General features: G+C 42.6%; 1 protein-coding gene across 2 annotated transcripts in view; it reads right to left on the bottom strand.

Annotated features, from left to right (window-relative positions):
- The window catches only part of COL5A3 (collagen type V alpha 3 chain), a 125740-nt gene that overhangs the window by 89451 nt on the left and 14892 nt on the right, over positions 1 to 21397 (bottom strand). For both annotated transcript variants that reach the window (XM_063293983.1, XM_063293985.1), the window contains exons 2-5: positions 8055 to 8222; positions 7419 to 7632; positions 5396 to 5558; positions 328 to 450 (exon numbers count right to left, since the gene is read on the bottom strand). In XM_063293983.1, coding sequence (XP_063150053.1) covers positions 328 to 450; positions 5396 to 5558; positions 7419 to 7632; positions 8055 to 8222 — 668 coding nt within the window. The remainder of the gene's footprint in view (positions 1 to 327; positions 451 to 5395; positions 5559 to 7418; positions 7633 to 8054; positions 8223 to 21397) is intronic.

Raw genomic sequence — 21397 nt, 5'->3', positions numbered from 1 at the left:
ACATGGCTCTCCTCCTACAATGACTATAAGCTAATGAACAGGAAAAATATAAAGTTGCCTGGTGTAACATTCTAAAATCTACAGTAAATCCTTAGAAGAGGAGAGAGAGCCATTTAGACTAACATGGGGGAAGATAAGCTTTTACTACTTAAGAAAAGGGAGCACGGACTCCAGTGTGCTAACTGACCAGGTGCTAGTTTCATTCTCACAAGCAGATGTCTTCCTTTGGGTTCTTGCAGGGGATTTTGGCACCGAGGGTCATCCCAGGGACTTGGCCAGGAACCTGGCAATTAACAGCTCCTGCCTTTTGGTTGCCTGCCTACCTACCTCTTCTGCATCCTGGGTCTGCAATTTATAGACGAGTTGTCTGTCACAATCAGGCATATAATCCTGGCAATAATGGGTAGCAGCTGCTGGGTCTGGCACAAGCAGAAGCTGTTGGAGATCACCCTGAAGAGGAAGAAGCACAGCACAACCATTCAGAATCTTTTGATGAACACATGATACGCCTATGCATTTTCAACTTAAGGCTTTATTATGTAGGAAAGTTCATATACAATATATCTTGCACTCTTAAGCATGACTCTAAAGAAGAAGTGGGATTACGGTGCATCCATCTAAAAAAATTACACATTTTAGCTGCTGGCTTTTATAGAATATTAACATTAACCCAGATAGTTATAGTCCAGAGCTTAACCTTCCCCTACCATTGTAATGGGCTGTGAGAATAACCCCAGGAGACAGGAGGAAGAGCCGTAGCCAGGGCAAGGTCAGACAAGAGCTATCTCAGCCCACCGAAGGGATGAGGGTGCAGAAAGCATCTCAGAAGGGACCCTCCCTAGTCCTCTGGAAAGTAAAGGTGAGGGAGGGGAGAAGTGCTTTGAGACTTACAAGACTGATGCCAAGCCTTCAAGGTAGTCTGGTCAGGAAACCAAAAGCATGAGTACTAACACTACCTTTATTGTAAGGTTACTGTAGCTGAAACTTGCAAGTCTCAAAGCACTTCTCCCCTCCCTCGCCTTTACGTTCCAGAGGACTAGGGAGGGTCCCTTCTGAGACGCTTTCTGCACCCTCATCCCTTCGGTGGGCTGAGATAGCTCTTGTCTGACCTTGCCCTGGCTGCGGCTCTTCCTCTGTCTCCCGGGGTTATTCTCACAGCCCATTACAACCATTTGCTTAAAACTGGATAAACCTCATTGCTGTGGATCAGTTTAGCCCTGATTGGCACTCAGCTGCTAAGTTCTAAATTGTCTGGAAGCCTCACACAGTATATCCAGATCAATTTAACTATGGCCCTGGATGTACCTAATTCTGATTCCATCTATTTGTGTGCAGGTCTCATCTCACTCCTTACTTGATTTAATATGGGTGGAACAAACCAGCTGATCTGTTAGTCACTCTGAATTGTGTTGCCTTTTAACCCTGCTCAAGAAAGCCAAGCACAGATACATCCCGCCAATTATGAAGTTTGCAAACAATTCTGGGCAATCCGAAAGCTTGGATATTTGTATATTAACCAAAGTTAGTACGACAAAGAATGTTCAATCAATCTTTTTGTCCTCTCCCTCTCTTTATGGCTTGGAATCAGAATGCCAACAACAGCCATATTAAATTATCATCACTGCAGATGTACACAAACACGCTCTCTGATGCAGCTGAACATGCCCCAGCTCCTCTGGCTCAGCCAGTGTGATCCCAGCAGTCCTGGTGGACACAGAACATTTGCTCCCTATAAATCATCTCCCAAAGTATGGCCAGTAGGCCTTCTTCCAGAACAGCCCGCAGAACTGCTGATCCCACCTGCTCAGTTGGGACTCACAATTAATCTGCTCCCAGCATTTTTGAGGTGATGGAAAGGAAGAGAAATTAAGAAGCAAGATGGAGAGTGGACTACAGTGAGTCATAGCCAAGGCATGGGGTCAGGCAGGGACAGAGGGCTAGATCAAGGCAAAATAAGCTGTGTGATTAAAAAAGGAAGCTGCAGGGGAAGGAGCAGAGCAGCCAGAATTGGGAAGATGTCCACATTCCCACAATTCAAAAATAAACACAGAGAAGCATATATACACACAAATGAACCCAAACATCTGCATATTCCAACTATGTACACTTGCAAGAAAACCAAACACTGAAGAACCAGCTGATATATAGATGACAAAAGCACATGGCAGTCAGGCATTTAATATGGTTCAGAGCTCACCTTTATTCCTTTACACATTACAGCCGTGTTTCTCAACTTTATCAACTTTAAGATGTCTGGACTTCAACTCCCAGAATTCCTCAGCCAGTCATGCTGGCTCGGGAATTCTGGGAGTTGAAGTCCAGACATCTTAAAATTGCTAAGGTTGAGAAACACTGCATTACAGTATACTCATGGCTGCATTAGTTATGTGAGTTCCTGAGGAACTCAAGCATCCTCACATTCCTTGCATAGCAGTTCCTGCCTCTGATTATTTTGCAGGTCCCTCTGTAGTACCTACCCAGCCACTTGCATTCCTGACAGCTGCCCCTTCTGGTTGGTGAAAGCCTCCAGGGAGGTGACAAGCAGCTGAGTCAAGGCAACATTAACGTGTCCTTGAGAGAGGGAATGTTACCCCCTCCTTGAGAAGCCACTGCTTGGCCCAGATATACTGGACAATTATCAGCCTTTCTCCAGCCTTCCCAATACCAATGTTCAAAAGCATTAATACTCTTTCTATCCTGTTTCTCCAAAGTCCAGCTTTTGTTTCCAGGATGTCAGAGGGAAAACCATTGTCTGCATGATCACAGCATCTGAGTATCTTCTCCAAGGCCATCACTGTCACTCTACCAAGCACTTCTCTGCAATGTATTTCTTGATTGCTGGTTCCTTTACTGTTGATAGTTGATCCTAAAAGGCAGAAACTATTTATCACTTCAATATTTTCCTTGTCAGTACTAAGGCTGGTTGCTGTATCTATTGTCATTAGTTTGATTTTCTTTAGATTTAAGCTTAGTCCTTTTCTCTTTATTGCGTTTCTTAATTTTCATTATTAGAACTTCCAAATCATTTGTATTTTCAGCTATCACAGTAGTACCATCAGCATAATGAGGGGTTTTGATGTTTCTTCCTCCAGTTTTAAAACCAGAGTCATCTTCTTCCAATCCAGCTTTCCTCAATGTATATTCAGCATATCGGTTGAATAAATAAGGAGAGAATATAACTTTGCCTCATTTCTTTGCTGACCTGGAGCCAGTCTGTTTTGCCATATTCCATCCAAACTGTGGCTTCCCGATCTGTGTACAGGTTTTGCATGAGGACAATGAGATGCTATGGGATTCCTGTTTTCCTAAGCTCATATGGTTTGTCCAGGTGGCTTTCTTGATAAAATAAAGGAGTGGCTTCCCATTGTCTTCTCCCATTTAGTTTGAAATGATGCCTTTGATCACTAATGCGTTATCTCTACAGCATCTCCCTATATTATTGCTGCCCACTATAGGTGCCTGCTTGGTTTAGCTGGGAAGCTGGAATGACCTTCATGTCTTGAGTGGCTCTACTTGGAATATATACTTGGCAAACACTCTGGAGTTCTTTGCTCACCCTTTTCAGAAACACCCCTCCCCACCTCCACGATGAGGCAACACAACAGGACTTGAGGGGGAACAGTGGATGGGAATCCATAAATATGCAGTGAAAACACACTGAGGAGCTCTGAAGGACTGAAGGCATGTGTCCACTGATTATTTAAAGGTGCATATCTGCCCTTCACAGATTTAACTTTACACTTTACCACATTAAAGCCAATCTTGCCACAATGAACATGACTGCAGCATACGCATAGACTTCACAGAACTGGAAGAATGGCATTTTCACAAGGCCCTTTCACCTAGCTATAACTGAATTTGGCAGAACAATGATAGTATATAAAAGTCTTCAGTTCTTCCTGCACTTGCATAGTTTCATCTTGAATCCCACATCCACTAGTACCCAATTCTTCTGAAGGATTAGATGCACGTTTTTTTGTCGGACGTAGACGGGAGGATTACAAGATAGAGAAGCACCATGGAAAAAAGGCATATAGCTTAGGTTGGGAACATTCCTCTGGATTCCACCCCACCTGTCCCCCACTCAACTGTAGGGAGCCCTGCCACCACCTTCTTTACAAAAGGGAGCTGCTCCTCAGCACCCCCACACTGCTAAGCTGACATTTCCAGGCATTCCCTCAGTCACTGCCCAAATCACCAGAGGTAGATGGCCCTAAGCCAAGGTTTTCCAAGCATTACAACAAGAAGTGCTTGTTCTTGGCCACCCCCAAGCCAACAGCCTAGATGCCTTCAAAGATCTTGTGCCCTCTGACATTTATGCCTGGAGAAAGAATGTGTGGGGAGGGGGGGGAGGAGGGTTTTTTTCTCTGCTTCTAGGACTGTTGAAACTAATATTGTCCTTTGCAGACTAGAAATCCCTGAGTTCTCTTCCTGAGAAGTCTAATCCCAGTTAAAAGAAGGGCACGCCTATTCTGGAATGCTACTAGTATACAGAATCTTCTCTGCCTTTTTCTTCTTCTATCCTTTCCTTGGCTTCTATTTCTTGACCCTCTTTCATTAGCGATATTGTCTTTTGAGTTCCCTGTTCTGTAGGTTTTCTGCCTTTTGTGAAATTGTTCTAATCACCACTCTGCCCTTAATCCAAACTGTCAAGATTCCCTTCCTTCACAGATACTTAACTGAAAGCCTTCCAACAGCTTCATTCCTTGGGGAGATGAAGATGATTGTGACTATTATCTATGGCATATACTACCTATGAGCTAATCTTCTTCTCACAAAAGAGTTAATTGATCCCAAATCTTAGCACTGTCCTTTTGGAAGCCCTCTCCCCAATGATTCCCGTGTCTGCTCATCCTGCCTGCCACAAAGTCGGGCCTATTTCCATAAGGAAGGCCACCACATAAAGCTGCCAGCCAGTGTAGGCATACAAAGGCAGACTCTGCTGAGCATTTTCAACCACACAGGCAGCAAGTGCTGGAGAGGGAAGGCTGGAAGCAGATGGGAAGATGGTACTGTGCCCAACTCACTGGCTTTCTATGCTTGGAAATCAATTTGTTTTTCCCAAGATAGCAGAGCAGGGGTAGAGCAGAAAAGGGCACCTGCATTCTGTGAGGCTTTGTAAATGCACAAAAAATATGCTGGTACAATTTGTCAATCCCAGGCTCCTAGCAGCCTCATGGAACCTTGCCAGGCACAGTGAAAGAGATGGCACAACTGGCACAGAGGGAGAAAGATGTGGATCAGGAGATACTAAGGGTCGTTCCATGAAAAGATGACGTGAGGCGACTTGTACTCTAACAACATAATAATTTGAATAAGTTAGCTTCAGCAGTCAAATCGATTTTTTCTTTAGAGTGGCAGAAATGATTTGAGGTTTTTGAATAAGTCCTCCTACCTCAAAAATGTCTTCATCTGGTCGACGTGCCCCTAGCAAGGTGACCCCATCAACGCTGACAACCGGCTGCATGCTTCGCTTCAGGGGTAGTGTTACAGCATCTTCACAGTCAATGCTCAAAGATACACTCTCACCTTTCACACTCAGAGCAATGCGATGCCATCTGCCAAAGACAGTAGAGTTAAGCAAGTTAGTGAGACAAAGAAGGTGTCAGCTTTCTGGGGAATCCAGAGGTAGGTCCAGATGAGTTTCTTACTGTGCAATCATTCTGCCTTATTCACAAAAGTTTTATCTTCCATTTGTAACCCTCCCAAGATCTCTTTTATCTCATTCATTCATTCATTCATTCATTCATTCATTCATTCATTCACTCACAGACACATATTATGGAAGAGATGACAATAGCTGCAGAATGCCTTTCCATTAATAGTGCAATAAGCCTTCCATTTGGAAGCATCCCAGATAGATGCAGTCGAACACACACACTCTGAGCAAAGAAAGAGATAAAGCTTACTTTCATCTAGCAGCAGAATGAGTTTTGCTGACATGCTAAACTGCCAAATATGTTTTATAGGTCCCACCCTTTCCCTTTATGTGAACCACTATATTTCATGAAAAGCCAAGGACAAGGCAGAATACATGAACCCACCTCCAATTTAAACTTTTAAAAAGTGGTTGAAATCTCATGACCAAAAGTCACAAGATTTTACTCTTCCCAATTGAACTTGGTAATTTTAGATAATGTTTGTTTATAGTATTTTTTTTCCTACAGTATGTTTTACATATCAGCTGAAACTGGGACCAAGGGTTGAGGCCAACTACAGATCTGGTCACTCAGAAGAAAAGATAATAGGTGTAAAGAAAAGAGCCAGTTATTGATCTCTTCTGCAACTTTTAGAAGGTCTTAATTTATTCTCACAACTGCCCTGTGTCTGGGCTGAGAGTCAGATGGGGAAAAGAACTGGCTAAGACTACCCAATGCTATTCATGCCTGGGGGGTAGAGATTTGAACAAAGCTCTGACATAAATCAAGCTCAGTATTCTATGCCAGCCTTCCCCTACCTGTACTCTCCAGCTGTGTAAGGCTACAATCCTCACACTGACTAAGGATTAGGGAAATTGTGCTCTAACATATCTAGAGGGTGCCAGGTTGAAGAGAGCTGTTCTGGACATTATATTACAGGCACTGAAAGTGGGTTTTTTTTTTAAGAAATACTGGTAATATTTGATTTTCTTGTAGTGCTTTGATCATCAAGGAAGTGTATTTAACAGTGACATCAGTTGGATAAACATTGATGCATATAAGAAGGGAGAAATTATCCTTTTGTCAAACAATTTTAGCTCTATTAAAATATCAAAGATACCATAGACTTGGTTATTACTAGACTTAACTTATTTGGTTCTTACTAGACTTAACTTAGTAAAGGTTTCCCTTGACATTAAGTCCAGTCGTGTGCAACTCCAGGGGGCGGTGCTCATCTCCGTTTCAAAGCCAAAGAGCCGGCGTTTGTCCGTAGACACTTCCGTGGTCATGTGGCCGGCATGACTAAATGGAATGCCGTTGCCTGCCTGCCGAAGCGGTACCTATTAATCTACTCACATTGGCATGTTTTCGAACTGCTAGGTTGGCAGGAAGACTTAACTTACTTGGATATTATTAGACTTAACTTAGTAATTACTCCTTTTTTAACTACCTAACAAGCTGTACTTAGTAGCTTCTGCAAACCACAATTGTCTAGATTTTGGGATCTTTAATTCTGGGATTAAAATCAAGAGTGTTGGGGTGTGTGTGTGTGTGTGTGTCTGTCTGTCTGTCTGTCTAAATATTACCTACTCTCAATCTGCCACAACAAAGGAAAAAGAAGAGCCTGTGATGCATCCCTTGAAAGACCACTGCAAAAATATTCCTATGAAAAATCACACTGAAACTAAGTAATATTTCAGCCTCGTCCACATTTATATGATAATATAACCATTTCTAACAGCTTCCTCCTATTTTTCCCATCCCAGTATCCCGACTCACTTGCCATCAGCCAAGTTGACTCTGTGAAAGTGAGGATAGTCCTCAGGTGCTGGGAAACCCAGCTGGTCTTCATAGAGGAAGACAGGGGAACGTCCAATCTCTACGCCAAGCTGCTGTACACCCCGTACATCGTACAGGGAAAACAAAAAAGATTGGCTGCCTTTGAGTGCTCTCACTGTGGCTAATATTGAAAAGTCCACTGGGAAGTGGCCATCTGTAAGAGGAGGAGACAATGCATCCTGAGAAATCAACACAGCCAGGAACCAAACCCGCATCTCAACCCATCCCCAAATGGCTCTCACTTTTCACCAGCTTGAGGACTCTGCACATTTCCTAGTAGTCCCACATCCCTGAAGGATTTAGACATAAGTGCAGAATTCAGAAAAACCTTAAAGGTATGCCCATCTAATTTCAAGCCAATCTTAGCTTCCCACATACATGGCCACATACACTGCATGCATTTGCACTTAGCCTTTTACAGTTCTGGAAAGCATGTTCTAGAATACATCTGTCTTCCACACTTTGAGAAATCATGTTGAACACGTGCAGGTGATGAGGCCCTCGGATACATATGTTAACCCGCCCTGGGGTTCGGCTAACTATGCAGATCCGCATAGACAGATTGCTTAGCATTACCAGGAAACAGCTGCCTGGTGGGGGTGATGAAATGAGTCTGGTTCTCCAGGCGGAAGGCCAGGTCAGTTTCCTCCGATCCATTCCTCCGGGTGCAGATCCCAGCAGCGATGGTGACCCCATTCTTGCCCTCCCGCACACCAAATGCCTGGAGCACATCCACAAGGCCATCTGGAAGGGAAGCACAGGACACAGTCCATCCCAGCCTCACAGCAAAGAAAAATAAGGATGGCTCATGCTTTCCAGCTCACTGGTTTTCCCTTCTTGCAAAGCCTGTTTCACCCAAGGCAACAAGAAGATGCACTTAGGAAATAATGGGAAACCTGCCTCAAATCCCTTTCAGCTCTAATACAACCATTGTCTCTCAAGAGTATTAAGATGCAGTTGAACACACATTCTCTGAGCAAAGAAAGAGATAGTGAAAGGAAAATTGCAAAGGGTACCCAGAGAAAGATGATTATTTACATAAGGCCAAACCATGCTGCTTTTATATATAGTTTCTTTGTATGCTGTTTCCCCAAGCAGTGATATTCAGTGTGGTCTTTCCAGGGCAGAAGATGGCAGTGAAGCATATCCTGAAATAATGTATATTTATTTGCTGAATACGAAGCCTCTGAAATAATTTATATTTATTTGCTCAGGTGGAGACATTCAAGGGAAATCAAATCAAGAACATAGGAAGGCAGAATTTGTAACAAAGCTACACCAACACCTTGACTAGATCTTGAAGTACCATTCAAAAAGGATATTCAATCACAATTATAGATCATAAAACCCTATCAGCAGCCAGCTCTGCTTGAAAAGATTAATGAGACAACCATTTCTTTGCTTTGAACAGCAAAGCTATCATAGCCCCACATGAATTCTTCGAAAATCCTTGTCTGCTGCAAAGATGGGTCGGGTCAGGGCATGTAAGTTTGCCAGATAAGGGGGAAAACCTATCTGGTCCCTAAAATATGCCACATGCCTTCAATTTCCAAGAAATGGAAACTGAATTATGCACTTAAAACTCAAATTGTCACCATCACTACATTTTATTTCATGATCAATAATCATTACTAGAACTATAGGCACACCTTAAAATAAACATTGAATGGATGAGGGAAAGATCAGCATGACTCCTTCCTGACTTTCCAGAAGAAAACTTTTTAAAGGTGTGCTAAGCCCTTGAACGAGTTCAGTACTCAGATAATAACCTGCAAAACCCAGATGTTTTTGAAACCTGAAAAATTAACTCTTTCATTTGAATGGCAACATTATCTAGCTTTCTGTGGTCACTGGCCACCAAATACTAAAAAATGTGCAGCCTGATTACAAAGGTTTGGAAACACAAGATTTCCATCCTTGGCCACACAAGGATGATGAACAGCAGCTTGCACTCTGGCCTGATCCAGTGAATGACAGCATACTTTTCCACATCTGGTGAAGCCAATCCCACTCTTGGCTTCATTATCTTATTTTGCCAAGTTCATTCCTTCAAGCTTTGGCTGTGGCCCCAATCTGTAGGCATCCCCAGCACTGACAGCAGCTGTAGGGTATAAAACAACACACTGCTAGCCTAAGCACCTTCTCAACCAGCATTCCTGGCCCTGCCCCACCACACCCCCCATGTTGCCTGATCCATACGGCTGCCCCACTGTAGATATGGAATGAAAGGAATGTTAAGTAAAACATAGTTAAATAAGTCTCTAATACTACTGGCAAACCACTCTCAAATCCTTGGCTGTTAGCCTTCATTTCTAGGCGCATACTTCCAGGTAAGCACACTTAATTGAATAGCAAACATCTTCTAGGGGTGCAACTTAGGGGTTTCTAAACCGGAAGAACTCCAAGCACCTGCTTTTCATTGTACCAAATACTTTTCTATTGTTGTTTATTCGTTTAGTTGCTTCCGACTCTTCGTGACTTCATGGACCAGCCCACGCCAGAGCTTCCTGTCAGTCGTCAACACCCCCAGCTCCCCCAGAGACGCGTCCGTCATCTCTAGAATATCATCCATCCACCTTGCCCTTGGTCGGCCCCTCTTCCTTTTGCCCTCCACTCTCCCTAGCATCAGCATCTTCTCCAGGGTGTCCGGTCTTCTCATTATGTGGCCAAAGTATTTCAGTTTTGCCTTTAATATCGTTCCCTCAAGTGAGCAGTCTGGCTTTATTTCCTGGAGGATGGACTGGTTTGATCTTCTGGCAGTCCAAGGCACTCTCAGAATTTTCCTCCAGCACCACAGTTCAAAAGCATCGATCTTCCTTCTCTCAGCCTTCCTTATGGCCCAGCTCTCGCAGCCATATGTTACTACGAGGAACACCATTGCTCTAACTATGCGGACAGTGTGATCAGTGTGTCAGTGTGATGTCTCTGCTCTTAACTATTTTATCGAGATTTGTCATTGCTCTTCTCCCAAGGATTAAGTGTCTTCTGATTTCCTGACTGCAGTCAGCATCTGCAGTAATCTTCGCACCTAGAAATACAAAGTCTTTCACTGCTTCTACATTTTCTCCCTCTATTTGCCAGTTATCAATCAAGCTGGTTGCCATAATCTTGGTTTTTTTTCAGGTTTAGCTGCAAGCCAGCTTTTGCACTTTCTTCTTTCACCTTCATCATAAGGCCCCTCAGTTCCTCTTCGCTTTCAGCCATCAAAGTGGTATCATCTGCATATCTGAGATTGTTAATGTTTCTTCCAGCGATTTTAACTCCAGCCTTGGATTCCTCAAGCCCAGTATGCCTCATGATGTGTTCTGCGTACAAGTTGAATAGGTGGGGTGAGAGGATACAGCCCTGCCATACTCCTTTCCCAATCTTAAACCAGTCCATTGTTCCGTGGTCTGTTCTTACTGTTGCTACTTGGTCATTATACAGATTCTTCAGGAGGCAGACAAGATGACTGGGTATCCCCATACCGCTAAGGACTTGCCACAATTTGTTATGGTCCACACAGTCAAAGGCTTTAGAATAGTCAATAAAACAGAAATAGATGTTTTCCTGAAACTCCCTGGCTTTTTCCATTATCCAGTGGATATTGGCAATTTGGTCCCTAGTTCCTCTGCCTTTTCTAAACCCAGCTTGTACATCTGGAAATTCTCACTCCATGAATTGCTGAAGTCTACCTTGCAGGATCTTGAGCATTACCTTACTGGCATGTGAAATGAGTGCCACTGTTCGATAGTTTGAACATTCTTTAGTGTTTCCCGTTTTTGGTATGGGGATATAAATTGATTTTTTCCAATCTGATGGCCATTCTTGTGTTTTCCAAATTTGCTGGCATATAGCATGCATTACCTTGACAGCATCATCTTGCAAGATTTTGAACAGTTCAGCTGGGATGCCGTCACCTCCTGCTGCCTTGTTATTAGCAATGCTTCTTAAGGCCCATTCAACCTCACTCCTCAGGATGTCTGGCTCTAGCTCACTGACCACACCGTCAAAGCTATCCCCGATATTGTTATCCTTCCTATACAGGTCTTCTGTATATTCTTGCCACCTTTTCTTGATCTCTTCTTCTTCTGTTAGGTCCTTGCCATCTTTGTTTTTGATCATACCCATTTTGGCCTGGAATTTACCTCCGATGTTTCTAATTTTCTGGAAGAGGTCTCTTGTCCTTCCTATTCTATTGTCTTCTTCCACTTCCACACATTGCTTGTTTAAAAATAATTCCTTATCTCTTCTGGCTAATCTCTGGAATTTTGCATTTAATTGGGCATATCTCCCCCTATCACTGTTGCCTTTTGCTTTCCTTCTTTCTTGGGCTACTTCTAGTGTCTCAGCAGACAGCCATTTTGCCTTCTTGGTTTTCTCTTTCTTTGGGATGTATTTTGTTGCCACCTCCTGAACAATGTTGCGAACTTCTGTCCATAGTTCTTCCGGGACCCTATCTACTAAGTCCAGTCCCTTAAATCGATTCTTCACCTCCACTGCATATTCCTTAGGAATATTAGTGAGCTCATATCTAGCTGATCTGTGGGTCTTCCCTAATCTCTTTAGTCTGATCCTAAATTGTGCAAGAAGAAGTTCGTAATTGGAACTACAGTTAGCTCCAGGTCTTGTTTTTACTGACTGTATAGATGTCCGCCACCTTTGGCTGCAAAGGATGTAGTCAATCTGATTTCGGTGTTGTCCATCTGGGGAAGTCCACGTATAAAGCCATCTCTTAGGTTGTTGGAAGAGAGTGTTTGTTATGCAGAGTGAATTGTCTTGGCAAAATTCTATCAGCCTATGTCCTGCTTCGTTTTGTTCTCCCAGGCCATACTTACCTGTAATTCCAGGTGTCATTTGACTGCCCACCTTAGCATTCCAGTCTCCCGTGATGAAAATAACATCTCTTTTAGGCGTGTTGTCCAGTAGGTGCTGCAGATCCTCATAGAACTGCTCTACTTCAGCTTCTTCAGCATCTGTGGTTGGGACGTATATTTGGATCACTGTGATGTTAGATGGCTTGCCCTGAATTCGAATTGAGATCATTCTATCGTTTTTTGGATTGTATCCAAGCACTGCTTTAGCCACTTTATTATTAATTATGAAGGCTACTCCATTTCTTCCGTGGTCCTCTTGTCCACAGTAGTAGATCTGGTGGTCATCTGATGTGAAGTGGCCCATTCCAGTCCATTTCAGTTCACTGACACCCAAAATGTCTATCTTTAATCTTGACATCTCACCAATAACCACATCCAATTTGCCCTGGCTCATAGATCTTACATTCCAGGTTCCAATGGTGTGTTGATCCTTAGAACATCGGATTCGCTGTTCACCACCAGCACCATCGGCCGCTAGCCATCCTTTCGGCTTTGAGCTAGCTGCGTCATCACGTCTGGGGCTAGTTGAACTCATCCTCTGTTCCTCCCCAGTAGCATTTTGACCATCTTCCGACCTGGGGGTCTCATCTTCCGATGGTATACCGACGTATCTCTGGTTGTACTGATCCATTTAGTTTTCATGGCAAGAATACTGGGGTGGGTTGCCATTACCTTCCCCAGGGATCGCGTTTAGTCTGACCTCTCTGTCATGACCTTCCCGTCTTGGGTGGCCCTTCACGGTTTAGCTCATGGCATCATTGAGGTACACCACATGAATAGAGAATATTTAAGAGCTGATGGCAACATTTGGAATTTTGAGATAATGCTCTGGGCATTCTCACTAAATGTTAGCAATTGAGGATTTGATCACGCATAAAGTAGCTCCTGGGGTGGATCTGACCAATTAGAGACATCCATTTACCAGAAGACAAACCTGTGAGGTGGCTCTTTATCATCTCATCTAACACCCCAAATACTCCTTATCGTTGCTGCCACTGCTGCTTCTCCTCCTTCTTCCTGAACCACTAAACTTCAACCATCCATCATTTTTTTCTTAATTTCCAAGAATCCTAATAGTGCTGAAGGCTGGTGCTTGGCTTTGATGCTTGCTAGCTTCCCTTTTTTTAAAAAAAATTAAAAGAACCTAAAACTGAAGTCAGATGGGGCAGGGAGCCTATTGGGCACCAAGAGAGTGATCTGCAGACACATTCTTGCCATAGGCATCATGTTGTCCACCCTGGCACATTCATCATTATTACTATTCGTTCACCCATATATGTAAAACAAGATTCTTCTGCATCTCCTCCACCAATAGGATCCAAGAAAAACTATTATCCAGTGATGAGCAAAGCAAGTTGTTTCCCGCTTCTTTCTCTCTCCAAATATAAGGAATGCCAGTCATGCTCTTGCTCTCTGACTCTGGCTGCAAAATCCTTTCCTTTCTTAGAAGATGGATGGCACTGTATCAACAAATGAGGATTCTCCATCAAAAGTATTTCCCTTCTCCTATGCAATAGAATCTACAACAAACTTGGGGCCTTAAGTCAATTGCCATCTTCCAGATACAAAGCATTTTGTATGAACATCCTCACATTGGGTTGCTCATGCAGAATTTAAAATCAGCTCCACCGTTTAACAAAGAGTGAGGGGACACCATGCTTGTGCAGACTAGTCTGAAATGATACCTTGTTGCAGTGGTTGAGGCACCAGTCTAAAAATGGGGAGACTGTAAGTTCTAGTCCTGCCTTAGGTATGAAGCCAGCTGGGTGACCTTGGACTGGTCCCTCTCTCTCAGCCCTAGGAAGGAGGCAAGGGCAAACCACTTCCAAAAAGTCTTGCCAAGAAAACTGCAGGGACTAGTCCAGGCAGTCATCAGGATTCAAGACTGACTCAAAGGAGTGCACGTGCACACACACACACACACACACACACAATGCAATTTTGTTCCTAGATAAGTGTATTCAACACCTTTCCTCAATCTAGCGCCCTTCACCAATCTTACAGCCAACACTTTGGAAAACTGAAATTTAAGGAACACTAGTTAGAATAGGATTGTCAGAAAACATAAAACACCTTCCCTCTTTCATGCATATACATGCAGGTGCATTTTTAAAGAAATCCACTAATGTCAAAGGTGTTTTTAAAAGTTCCTGTGCTCACACATTGAATGATGGAATGCATATAAACCATGAAGATGCTGGGGAAGGATTAGGTTACCCTCCTCCACTCTGCACTCTGTGATTTCACCCTGGATCAGGCCACCATGCACTTCTCTTTAGGGTAAATACAAACAGAAGGGCTTCTACATGCTATACATTTCATATGCCGTGTACATGGCCCCTCAGCGTGCTTAAAAAGAGAAATCAATGGCAGTTTGTTATAGAAATATGGAGTCCCAATATTTCCCACCTCCCAGAATTAGGTCTGGAGGATAACTGCTTGTAGCCATTTTGTTTTACTTGAAGAATTTCAGTCAAACCCTGTTTCTTAAACGTTTGACCTCTAATTGTAGCATGCACTCAGGACCTAACTGGAACAGAGCAGAAGACATCACACACTCATCATTGCCACCTTTGAGAATACTGGGAAAGAAGCTGCAGCAAGTTCTTCCCCTCTGTGCCTGGCAAAGTTGCAACATGTCCTGACTCACGGCGAAGGGGGCGGGGTGGGGGAGGGAGAAGAAAGTTTTTTAACCTTTGCAAGGAATGGAATGGGAGGGAGGGAGTAAAGTCACAGTAGCTGTCTAGCAGACCACACTATGTAGCTGTCATCCAGTCTTTTCCATTAAATTCTTTCCAGCCCCAACAGAGAGATGGGAATATAGAATTACTGTCCTCAGAAAAGTTCCATCTCCGTTCCATCTCTCATGCTCTTTTGACCTAGTTCTGTAATCTAGTTCCGGCTGAAGATGGTCCCACTGGACCCATTATCTCCTTTCCCACCCCCACGCATCGGTCCGAGCAAAGCATTCAATGTCGTTTCCACGTTACCTTCTCATCAGCCACGTGCTCATCATTCAAATGCTGGGATGGCAGCTGGGCATGGCATATAGAAGAGGCTCTTTTTTTTTTTTTGTCATTACATTGTGCACAGAAATGCAGAATTGCTCAGCAAACATGAGGTTGAGAATAGAGCTTCTGCCAGCAAGCCTTCTAAAAATGTTACCGATTGCCTGTTACCAGTGTTGGAATACTTAAGAGCAAATACGGTCTTTAGGAAGCAGGAGCAATGAACCAGGAAGGCATCAGTGAATGCTTATCATCAATGTACAGTACAATTTAAAGGCCTGTCACTGTCAAATGTGCAAAAACACTACAAAATCCCATTCTGCGTGTTAGGGAGTACAGGATTTGCATGTGCAGCAGAAAGGGCTAGTATAGCAGACTACAGGGGGGGACTATAGAGTCCCCCTCTTTGGGGGGAGATGGGCGGTGATAGAAATTTGAAAAATAAATAAATAAATACATGTGTCAATCTGTTTTGCAGGTAATTGCATTTCTGACTGTATGTAGAGGATACCATTTTGAACTCCTTCCCATATGCTTTGCATTCACTCCTCACAAAGAGAAAACACCAGGAAAGGTTCTTGTTCAGATTTCTCCCACCCAGATGAATTTCTTTTCTACAGCAGTAAGAGTAGATACAACCTTAGCCTAAGCCCGTTGAGAGGAGAATGGCCAACAGCCATTGAGAGGTCAATGGCCAGCACTGCAACTCTGAACTCCCAGACGAAGGCAGCGGGGGGAGATGAGCAGCTACCCTTGCTTTTATGGACAGAATTCTTTAATTCCATGAGAAAGGTTTTGTTTATTAAAAGAATAGAGGATTACAACTCTAACATGCAGGACACCTCTGCAGAAATACAGTGACTGGCTAAATTATTTTATGCGGGCTTTTATTCCAAAATGATTCATTTCTTGCTTCCCCCCACCACCCTCACCAAATGTGTACATGCCAATGAAACAGACGGCTGCATCTTGCCCTATTTATGGACGGCCATTCATCTGCTGCAACCTTCAAGACTTGAAGTTTCAGGTATGTCCTGTGAATTGCTGATTGCTCATAGACTGATGTTTCCTGCAGACTGTAGAAGAGATCTAAGCAGCAAATTTTCACACAGCAAATAACAAAGTGAGCTAACAGGAATTTGCTTATGAAGAAGAAAAAGAGAATATGGCTGCAAAGCGTACCTTTACTGAAGAATAAGTCAAGGGCTAAACTGTGATGGACCTAATACTGCATGAGATTAAACTGCTGTTTCTCCGTTGAGGGAGGCTAAGTCAAGAAACAGACACCACAGGAATTCCAGGAATACCATTTGATTATTCTAGGGCATAGTAAGAGCATCTTGAAAGCCTGTTTGTTTGCCTTGTCTTATACTAAACAAATTCAAGGCAGAGTTATTTTGATTTTCTTTCTCATGCTTGTTTCAATCTCTGGTCTGTGTAATTGCTTCTCCAAATTCCTCCTTAATGGCTTGTTTCTTCCTTTCCTCCTTAAAGGAGTTCCATTTAGTGGCGTAGCCTTTTTGGAAAGCTTCTGCTCTACTTCAGTCCAGGAGGCTTATAGAATTAAATCCTCCATGCTGTAAGCTGGAGTGAAACAAACTCTGGATGGAAGTCTTGGTGCTGATGGGTGGAGAGGAGGCTACAGTATGTCAGCTAGGAAGGCAGAGGACTCCTGATTGATGCAAGATGTGATGACAATGCAGTTGGCTGAATTCCTGCTGATCTTTGCCATGACTTTGGTTAACAGGGTAATGAACAGAAAGATACTGACTCTTAGAAAAAAGGAAGATACCACTGGGAGATTGGGAGTTTAGGCGACCCCTGCTACAAACAGTTAAGCATTGCCTTTGTCCCATGATGCAAACAGATTGACCTTGGGGTTGCTTAAGTGGGATTTGAAGATCGTCATCACCAACTGTAATGGTGAGAATAACCTTGGCAGACAGAAGGAAGAGCCACAGCGAAGGGAAGGATCAGGCAAGAGATATCTCAGCCCACGGAAGTGGAGTGGAATGCAGGGGAGGGGATGGGAGAAAGCATCTCAGAAGGGACCCTCCCTAGTCCTCTGGAACATAAAGGCAAGGGAGGGGAGATGTGCTTTCAGACTTGCAAGATTCTGTTACTGTAATCTTACAATAAAGGTAGTATTTGTACTCATGGTTTTGGTTTCTTGTCTGGACTACCTCAAAGAGATGACATCAACAAATGCAGTTTCTATTCATGCAGAACCTTTCTAGTACGGCTGAGCTGACCAAGTGTGTTGCCACTTCCAGGAAAAGGAATTGCCAGGATGAAGACAGACACATTAATGCCATATTTGCAATGGAACTGTGATGCATAAAAGGAGTGGATTTCGTTACCTTGTTTGTTTATATACTAGACTCACACGGAATTGCCCAACGTAACTCGGAGAGTTTCGTCACAGAGATAGTCTCAGAAGCTGAGATATTCATGGCTGGACCAACCACTGTAGATGCAGAAAGCCCAGAAACAAGCCCTCTGGACATGGTTTCATTTGGAAGGGAGACAACAAGGAACATCTCTGGGAAGACTGTCTGAAATCAACTACCAATGGATGGGCTATTTGATGCAGGGCTGCAGAGGAATTTAGCTCTGGCCTTGAGAAGGTTGCACAGCCTTGGGAAAGCTGAAAATATGAGAAGGAAAGAGAGAAAATATGAGAAAGAAAGAGAGAAAATATGAGAAAGAAACAGCCCTGCCTTGACCTTGTTGCCCTTAAAATGGGTCAGTGAAGGTTTTGGACAGGTTTTCAAGATTCTGTTAATATACCCTACAACAATAAAGTAGCATTTTTGAAATCCTGCTTGGTGTATCTGTTTCTGATCCAACTTGATGGGTGGACAAGGGTGAGTGAAGAGAAAGACCTACCTACCACATCTGTAGCTGCTCCAACAATGCTGGTTTTTGAAAAATAAGGCCCATCAGAGCATAATGCCAAAGGGTAAAGCCCTGTGACCAGAAGACAATGTGCCCTGATAAATGACTCTACGGGGCTCTGAAAAATAGTGAATTATTAATTAATTTAATTTATGCTAACATTGTGGCAGTCACAAATGAACCGAAGGATTTGGCGAGAGCCCCGCCTAGTGACAGAGTACACGCTGATGGGAAAACGTCCTGCCCAACACTTCTGGAAGCTCTAGAAAATTCTGAAATTCTAAGCTCTACGTGGAAGCATGTATATGATTCACAGAGGCAACCATGAAGGAACATGTATTTGCTGAACCACAACAAGCTTTATCAAGAAGCTTTAAGCTGAATCCTATGGGCACTGGAGATGCAAACCGTGAACTAAGGACTTTGAATAAAGATTTGTGCACTGTAAAAAGAAGTGTGTGCTTCTCTAATGGAGCCTATTATTCTACTTAATGAAAAATCAGGAAGAACATTAGCTCATAAAATTCATGGCTTTTGTTGTGAAAACACTAATACTCAGAATATGGGAAATAAACAAGACGAGCTTAAACTCTTTATCGATCAGAGATAAATCTGAAGCCACCTTGAAAACAATGTGGTAATTACCAGAATGTGTGTGGATTTGTTAAGAACAGGTCTTGCCAGACTAAACTCATTATTTTATTGGAAAACTCCATTAAGACAAAATATATTTTTATTTCAGCAAGCATTTGACAAAGTACCCCATGACTTCTTGATCAGCAACCTACCTAACTATTGTGCCTTTGAGTCCATACTTAAGTAACTACTTTGCACACCTTATTCAGAGTGCTCATCAATGTTCACTCACCCAGTTAAGATGAAGTATCAGATGAGATGCCATAAGATTTAGCCCTGGGCCCCCTGCACTCTTCAATGCTTTTATTAATGATTTGGATGAAAAAGTAAAAGGAATTTGCAGATATCACAACATTAGATGTGATAGCTAATATCCTAAAACATAGGAATAAAAACCAAAATGACCATGCTATATTAACAGAAATGGGCTGGAAATAGTGAAATTTAATAGACGCAAAAGCAAAGGTCTTCACTTAAGAAACAGAGATGAAACGTATAAATATAAGATGGGGGATTACCTAGTTCGGCAGTAGTATTTCTGAAAATAATTTTGGAATAATTGTTGACTGTAAAGTGAATTGTGAATCAGCAGTGTGATATGGCTGAAAAAAAGGAAATTGAATATTAGGCCGCATCAACAAAAATATAGTTTCTAAGACAGGAAATAATTGTTCGTTTTCATTCTGGATTGGTTACGTCTCACCTTAAGAACTGTGCCCAGTTTGGATTCCAGTATTAAATAGAGAGTTGGACTTGATGGTCTCAACGGCCCTTCTAACTCTCTGATTCTGTATTCTAAATTTGGTCCACAGCAGGCAGTGGAGAAGAGGAAACCAGGGAAGGTATGCCTGAGTCATGTTATCCAGCCTCCTTGGGTAACATGACCAGTATGCCAATTGTTCCTGGCAACCTGGCATGAGCAAAACCATCAATTTCTTCAGCTTTGAGGGTAGAGAAACCATTATCTGGGGGACTGGGTATGAAGCACACATACAGTTTGAAGACAAGGGAGGGTTCAAACAAACACACACATGAAAATATTGAAAGAATGACAGTGTTGATGTTTCTAACCAAAATTTGACTACGCAGATAGATTTCCCACAGAAATCCACTGCTTGAGCCAGCAAGGTGGAATCAAAATGGAATTCTGCTTGTATCTTTCATGCATGCCAAATTAATCTTTAATGTGGTTTGACTCTGCTAATGGGAAAATAAATGGAGATAGAGGCATTGTGTGCCAGTATTCCGAGCACAGAGAGGTGAAGAAAATTTATTTTCCATCTGACCAAGAGTTGTACATTTCACATCAAAAGCTAAAGAGGAGCATATCTAACAGGATAGGTTAGCCTTCCAGCTGTCCAGGAGTGTATGTTCACAGATGCAACATGTCATGAAAGACAAGTGTTCATAGATTCTGGTGGCAAGACCATCTTCAATCTGAAAAACACATTTTTTTTCAGTTTCTTAGATCAAGGATGATGTCATGTTAAAGATGTAAGAGCTCTTTACTCAGATTGTACCATTTCTCACCCAAGTGTATACTGAGATAAATGATCACATGTGGGGGGGGGATGCATTTTAGAGAAAGAATGCATATACCAGAAGAAAGCTGCCATTTAAATAAAACTAGTTCAGAGATGACTGGTGGGAAATTGAAAGCACAAATACCAGGTTGTTTCACGCTGAATAGATGGCATATGCTTTTTGAGAATGTTTGGAATCCTAAACTTTAAAAAAAATCTCTAATTCTAGAACATAGAAAGAAAAAAGAAACTGCTGTTGTAATTACTGCATATCAGACAGATGTACATCAACTTAACTTTGGAGAAAAATATTGCAGAAATTTGCACTTCTTTGTATTCTTTAATGGCTGAATCTGGCAAGGTAACAACCAGCTGTTCCCAGGCTAGAGAAGATAGCTACATAAATATGTCTGAGCTGCCTAAGGCTACCAAGATAATTATTTGGAAACCATTTATTTGGAAAGGTGGGAGGTGAAATCTAGATATTAACTCTGGAGCATAAACCTCTATAAAGTCTTGAACTTCTTTGCACTGCAGAGGGCAAAACATCTGTGTTCATATAGCTTCATTCTTGCTGCAATAAAGAGCTTAATTTTACCAAATTGTGCCTGAGAGCTGTCCACCAAGTTAAGCCAATTGCAGAATAAGGGTTAAATGTGTGAAGAGCTGAGATTTCCTGCTGTGTCCTGCTGTGAAGCCTGACAGATTGAGAGGCTGAGGAAGCAGGCTTTTAGAGAACTGGAACAATAGTCAGTATTTGAAGGGCAGAGATTAGGAAGCCTTTGACATGGACTCTGTGCTGAAAGAATACTAAATAAACACACAACTGTGTGGCCTTCCCTCTGACCTCTATCCATTCAAGTTTCCATCTCCATCAGGAACTTAGCTGAGTATGTATTAAGTCAGCACAATTGGTACCCTGTGTGGGATCATGTTTACATATCTAGATACTTGTACTTAAAAGTCTCTAAACATATGGAAGTCAAGTATAAAACCAG

The sequence above is a fragment of the Candoia aspera genome, chromosome 2, assembly GCF_035149785.1.
Source record: "Candoia aspera isolate rCanAsp1 chromosome 2, rCanAsp1.hap2, whole genome shotgun sequence".
Classification (NCBI taxonomy): Eukaryota; Metazoa; Chordata; class Lepidosauria; order Squamata; family Boidae; genus Candoia; species Candoia aspera.
The sequence above is the reverse complement of the archived record's forward strand: the minus strand, read 5'-3'. Positions and strand labels throughout refer to the sequence as shown.